A 6,427-nucleotide genomic window follows, 5' to 3' on the forward strand; every position below is an offset into this window, starting at 1 on the left:
CAAGTCTGAGCTCTCTGTAAGAGCAGTCAGTGCTCTTAACCACGGACCATCTCTCCAATCCCCTCTCTTGGCCTCAGACTCACAGACCCAAGAGAACCTCACGGCGGTGTGCAGGAACTGCCCAGCCTATTCTTTTAGCCAGCCTCTGTCCTTTTGGCTCTGGATTCTTGAGCTGAGCTGGGTCCAGCATGTATATACACGGAGGCTCCTCCCGGCCATGTTTTGAATTGGCATAGCTTTGTCTAATGGGATGACCCCGGCTAAAGAGATTAGCGACTGCGTTGTGGAACCCACTTTTAATCTGCAGTGTTCGGACTGTCCCTCCTTGGCTGGGAAGGACTCTGCAGATACAGCGGCCTAGATTAGCTCTGACTACCGTTACTGAGTTAACGGGGATCCCAGGCTAGGGAGGCCCCAAAATGGGCAGCTCCCTGCAGCTTGGGCCCATGGTGCTCTTCCCTAGACCCTAGCGGTCCAGCCCCGGAGCTCATTCAGATTAGGAGTAGAAGCTGAACTGTGGGAGGCTGCTGAACGCACTCGGTAAGCATGGCGCTGCTCAAAGTCAAGTTTGACCAGAAGAAGCGGGTCAAGTTGGCCCAGGGGCTCTGGCTTATGAACTGGCTGTCCGTGTTGGCTGGCATCGTACTCTTCAGCCTGGGGCTGTTCCTGAAGATTGAACTCCGCAAGAGGAGCGAAGTGATGAATAATTCTGAGAGCCACTTTGTGCCCAACTCCCTGATAGGGGTGGGAGTTCTGTCCTGTGTCTTCAACTCTCTGGCTGGGAAGATCTGCTATGATGCCCTGGACCCGGCCAAGTATGCCAAGTGGAAGCCCTGGCTCAAGCCGTACCTGGCTGTCTGCGTTTTCTTTAACGTCATCCTCTTCCTGGTAGCTCTCTGCTGCTTTCTGTTGCGGGGCTCCCTGGAGAGCACCCTGGCTTACGGACTCAAGAATGGGATGAAGTATTATCGGGACACAGACACCCCCGGCCGGTGCTTCATGAAAAAGACCATCGACATGCTCCAGATTGAGTTCAAGTGCTGCGGAAACAACGGCTTCCGGGACTGGTTCGAGATTCAGTGGATCAGCAATCGCTACCTGGACTTCTCTTCCAAGGAGGTCAAAGAGTGAGTAGCCACCGCTCCGACCCAGGTCTTCGATTTCCCCAGCCTGCCCAGTCCCCTTTTCCCTCTACTGAGTATAGAACGGATGTATGTCCGTATGAGGGGCATTATGCTGGACCATTGTGACATTGCCAGCAGCCTGGCTCGTCTGGCCCTCAATGGTGGCAACCTCATTTGGTTCAGCTTCACATCCGGCTGAGGCAAGGCAAAGGTGTGGAATGATATGCTAAAATAGATGGGAATTACCAGGAAAGCCAGAACACAGGCCCCTTCCTACAGTAAGAATGGGGTCTTCAGAGCTCACTCCCGTACTTATCTTGCTCTACCGGAGGTGGCGCCTGTCATAGAACTGACATTTCCTGGTTTGCACCTTAGTTTCCTAAGCGTTTGACAAGGCCAAAGGTGCCTACGGGAGTCTGTGCCTGGATATGGTGACTTATCTTCCTGTTATGCAGGGTGGGAAGCAGGCAAGCTGCTCTGGGTTGTGCTCCTTTCTGGTGTTGCGTCTTCTACCCATCTTTCAAGGAAAGATACTGGAACTTGTGATCCTGGAGTACTTTGCCTGGTCTGTCTATGCCTGGTGTATAGCAGGTGTTAGTTAAGTGCCTGCTTGTTCTGGTCTTTCTCTTTCTTCCTTTTTTTTAGGGTTGTATGGAGTTTGGCTGCCTGGAACTCCTTATGTAGACTACACTAATCTTGAATTCAGAGGGATCCTTTTATTTCTGCCTTTCAAGTGCTGGGATTAAAGGCATGTGCCACCATGCCTGGTGTGTTGTTATCTGTGTGCGTGTATACAGTGTGCGCAGAGGGCAGAGGATGGCTGCAGGGAGACCGTTTTTTCTTGGCGTGGTGGTCCCAGCACTTCCTTTCAGGCGGGCATTCGCAGCATGGCAAGTCCCGCTATCCACAGACCTGTTTTGTTTGTTGGCACAGCACAGCTAAGGTTTCCCAAGGTACGATTGGTGTGTGTGCGCATGAAGATGAAGTTCTGTGGTGGGGAGGGCTCAGGGAGAATGAGCCTCGCCGTCAGCTCAGGCTACTCTTCCCCAGAGGATGCTCTCTAGGGAGGGGCGTGCTCTGTGACATACCCTGGCTGACACCCCAGAGGCTCCTGGGCGGCTGGCATCTAACTTAGACCAGACTTTGCACCTCGGGTGGAGGGAGGCCCAGTGAAGGTCACGGCTTGGATGTCATTTTCTCTGTGGAAGGAGATTACAGCCACAAATCCCCAGGCAAGGAGAGGATTGTGACCAGTTCTGCCCTTCCGATGACAAGTCTGCGGAGACAGGGTGGGAGGGCGGGATTTGCATGAGTCAGCTGGGAGGAAGTGAAGCCAGGAAATAAGTAGCCCCTTGGACACAAGAGAGGCTAAAACCAGGTGAAAGAGGGTCTCACCCATCTCTGCCATTTTTCTCTTTTCTTTTTCTAACTGTGGACTCCAGATGGAGTCGCTTCTTTTTTCTCCTTTTCAAATTGACCGAGTTTCACAGGTGTCTGATGTGTTTTAATCCCTTCCACGCTATGCCCTTCTAACCCCCACCTTACCCTCCCTCTCTCTCCCTCCCTCCCTGCTTCCTCTCTCCCAGGTTCAAGTTCTCTCTCTCTCTCTCAAATAAATGGAGTCTAGTTACTGCTATAGGTATGTGCACAAATGTCTGGCCATCTACCAGAGCATGAATAGTCTCTCAGAGCCCACACCCCTGAGGAAAACTGCCCCCCCCATCCCCGTCCCCCAGTCCTGGCTGGCAGCCATTAGTTGTCAATCACTCCTCAGTGAGAGGAGTTTCTGTCCACATCTACCTCTTCAGGCTTGGTTTCGAGCAGGTCTCATGAATGCAGTCAAAAGCTGCGAACAGTTTATAGATGCTCTTGCCCTTCGGTGTCTAGAAAGCACTGGCTTCCTGTAGCCATCCACTGGGTCTCGTGCACTCTGTCTCCTTCCCCCGGGATGATCCCTGAGCCTTGGGAGGACGGGGTGTGATAGAGATGTTCCACTGAGGGCAGAGCATTCTGCAGTCTCTGGTTTCTGCCCTTGGCCAGTCGTGAGCCTCTGCTGCTCACTGTCTACTGTCAGAGCCTTTCTGCTGGAGGTTGAGAGCGCTCGCATGTGGGGTAGTAAGGCCTTAGGAGTTGGTTTAATACCATGCTCACTCGGCAGAACAGCAGTAAGTCCTCCCCTAGGGACTCTTTCCTTTCCCCACTCATTGATAGGGACCTACATAACTCAGGGCCTGGGGCACGCTAAGCAACTGCTTTACCACTGATCCACCTTCTCAACAGCTGCCCTCCTGCCTACCTGCCTTCCTCCCTTCCCCTCCCCTCTCCTCCCCTCCCCCTCCCCTCCCCCTTCTCCATCCCTCCTTCCCTCTTCCCTCTCTTTCCTCCTCCCTCTCCCTCCTTCCTCCCGCCCTCTCCCCCTCTCCCTTCCCCTTCTTCCTTCTCTTCTTTCTTTCACGAAGGAGGCAGAAGCTGATCTTTCAGCTGCCCCTTCCCCAGTCCTCTCTGTCAGCATTTTGTCTTTCCTTAGAGCCAGTCTTTGAAGAACAATATAAAAGTTTCTTTGTAATTTCAAATTCCTTTTTGCTTTGAGAGTAGAGAAATGATGGGTCATTTCTACTCTCAATGACCAGGGGACCCAAATTTCCAAGTGGACATTTAACTCAGTCAGAACTACTTCGGTGGAACTGGTAAGGTAGCTCAGTGGGTGAAGATTTTTGCTGCTGAGTCTGACAGTGTGACTTTGGTGGCACACTGTAAGAGAGCTCACTCTAGCTAGTGTGCCCTGACCTCCTCACAAGCGCTGTGACATGCTTGGGCCCCGCAACAATAAATAGTATGTCTTTTTTTTTTTTTTTTTTTTAAGATTTATTTATTGATTATATCTGTCTTCAGACACACCAGAAGAGGGCGTCAGATCTCATTTCGGGTGGTTGTGAGCCANCTCTTACCCACTGAGCCATCTCACCAGCCCAATAGTATGTCTTAAAAAAAGACTTTAAAAATGTCTTTTTTTAAAAAAAAATGTGTACCATACCAACTTGCTGGGACGCAATTATCTTAATCCCACTGTCCTGGAGGGATTTTGCTATTGTACTCTCTGAACATATGATTGACCACAGTAAAAGGTGTGAAAATAGGAAAAGAAGCAAGCAGGTCTCTGAGTTCAAGGTCAATTTGGTCTATAGAACAAGTTCCAGGACAGCCAGGGTTACACAGAGAAACCCTGTCTTGAAAAACAAACAAACAAAAAAACCCAAAAACAAACATACAAACAAACTAACGAACAAAAACAATAAAAAAGGAAGAGGAAATTCTGAAGTTTGTAAAGTTTATTTATTTGTATTTTGAGCCCCCAATCCCTGAGAAATAGACTACTTTATTTTCTGGATTCTCAGCAACCTTAGGGTATGATTCTGATGGCAGGGATGAGGCCAGAGGGCATGTGACTAGCCACAAAAAGCTTTTAAAAAGAAATTTAAAATAACATGTATGTATATGTATGTATGTATGCATGCATGTGTGTATGTATGCATATATGTGTGTATGTGTGTATGTATGTGTGTGTGTAAGTATGTAAGTATGTATGTATGTATGTATGTATGTATGTATTTAGTGTGGGGGGTGTGGAGGGATGCATGAGCCTTGGTGTTTCTATATCAGTACCCCATATAGCAAAGAGGTGCCCCACCAAACCACAGCTCCCCCCTCTTAACCTTCCCTCCGCACCCCTGGTTCTGCCGGCTGTCCCGGAGGCTGTAACTGTGCCATGGCATCCCTCCTCAGCTGGGGGTGCTGGATGAGCCTGGAAGAAGGGACATACTGTGATGTCACTGCTTGACATCTGCAGAAGGAGGAGCCAAGGCCGGGAATGACCCCAGTCCTCAGGAACATGTATCTGTCCCCAACCAGAGCTTCTTTTATCTCATTTTAGGGCTGAGCCTCTTTCATCAGATTGGGGTGTTGGGTCCCGAAGACGGACTCCAATTTAGCACAGGGGAGGAAGGGCCAAGCTTCAGGTGGGACTTCCCTGGGCCCTGCGGCATACAGCTGTGCCCCCATCCCTGTATCACCTTGCTTGTTTACTTAGGGCCCTGCCCTCCTTTCCTCTGGCAGATTAGGGCCCCCCCTCACCTCCTAAGACAAAGCCAGGTCAGTGCAGAGCTCCTTAGGGGTGAGCTTGCTATTTATATCAGAGTAGTTCCCAGGCTGTAAAAGTACTCTACTTGGGGTGGGGGTGGGGGCGGGCATTAGGTTTTGAGCCTGTGTTCTAGACTACCCCACAGCCAGGGCAATCTCAAGGCAGCCTGCAGACTCTTCTGGAGAAACATGGAATTTAGTGGGTGACTTGGGATTCAGTCATCCAGTGACTTAATTCTATTCAAGGAACAGGGGGACAGCTGGGGGAACTGGGGGCCATTCCCTTGACCTCTGACCTTTGGTGACTCATCTAAAGAGTGAGACTCGGGCTGGTGAGATGGCTCAGTGGGTAAGAGCACCCGACTGCTCTTCCGAAGGTCCGAAGTTCAAATCCCAGCAACCACATGGTGGCTCATAACCACCCGTAATGAGATCTGATGCCCTCTTCTGGTGCGTCGGAAGGCAGCTACAGTGTACTTACATATAATAAATAAATAAATAAATAAATAAAGAAAGAAAGAAAGAAAGAAAGAAAGAAAGAGTGAGACTCTAAGAAACTGTGGTAGAGGGAGAGCTGACCCTGGTGGCTGTTTAGAGAGTGGGGTGTATAGCTCCCCGCCCCTCTGCTTAGCTTTTTTTTTTTTTCCACACCACTCAGGTAATGAGGAGCTATATAAGGAATTTAGTCTGTTCTCAGGGAACCCCTGTCTGAGGGAGACATGATCACGTCCTGTGGAGACCAGCCGGGTCTTGCTCACCGAAGGTTAGGAAGGGGAGGTGGGGAGTTGGGGACACTCAGGAGTCTCTGCTGGCCTCAGCCCCATGATCGCTATGTGACTTCAGATACACTCGTGGCGGCATGGGTGAGGCAGGTGGGCGGGCTTTACTTCATCTTGGGGGCACCTGGGGTGAGTGTAGGGACCCGAGTGGGGCTGGGCAGTGGTTCCTGAGGTACAGGAGGAGCGGAGAAGATGATGTTTCTTCACTGTCTCCAGGTAGCAGCCCAGAGAAGTGGGCGTGGGGTGGAACTCGGTTGGTTGAATACACGTGTACCCAGCGTGACGGTGGCCTTGAGATGCATCCCCGTCTCCACGTAAACTGGGTGTGGTGGCACATGCCTGTGATCACTTGGGAGGTGAAGGCAGGAGCATCTGATAGTCTGCACA

The 6,427-nt window shown here is 50.7% G+C and overlaps 1 protein-coding gene across 1 annotated transcript in view; it reads left to right on the top strand.

The window, feature by feature from the left end:
- Positions 1 to 335: 335 nt before the first annotated feature.
- The window catches only part of Prph2 (peripherin 2), a 15,601-nt gene continuing 9,509 nt past the window's right edge, over positions 336 to 6,427 (top strand). Inside the window, exon 1 of the mRNA XM_021149850.2 lies at positions 336 to 1,127. Within this exon, the coding sequence (XP_021005509.1) occupies positions 547 to 1,127 (581 nt within the window). The 5' untranslated portion in view covers positions 336 to 546. The remainder of the gene's footprint in view (positions 1,128 to 6,427) is intronic.

This window comes from Mus caroli, chromosome 17 (genome assembly GCF_900094665.2).
Source record: "Mus caroli chromosome 17, CAROLI_EIJ_v1.1, whole genome shotgun sequence".
NCBI lineage: Eukaryota > Metazoa > Chordata > Mammalia > Rodentia > Muridae > Mus > Mus caroli.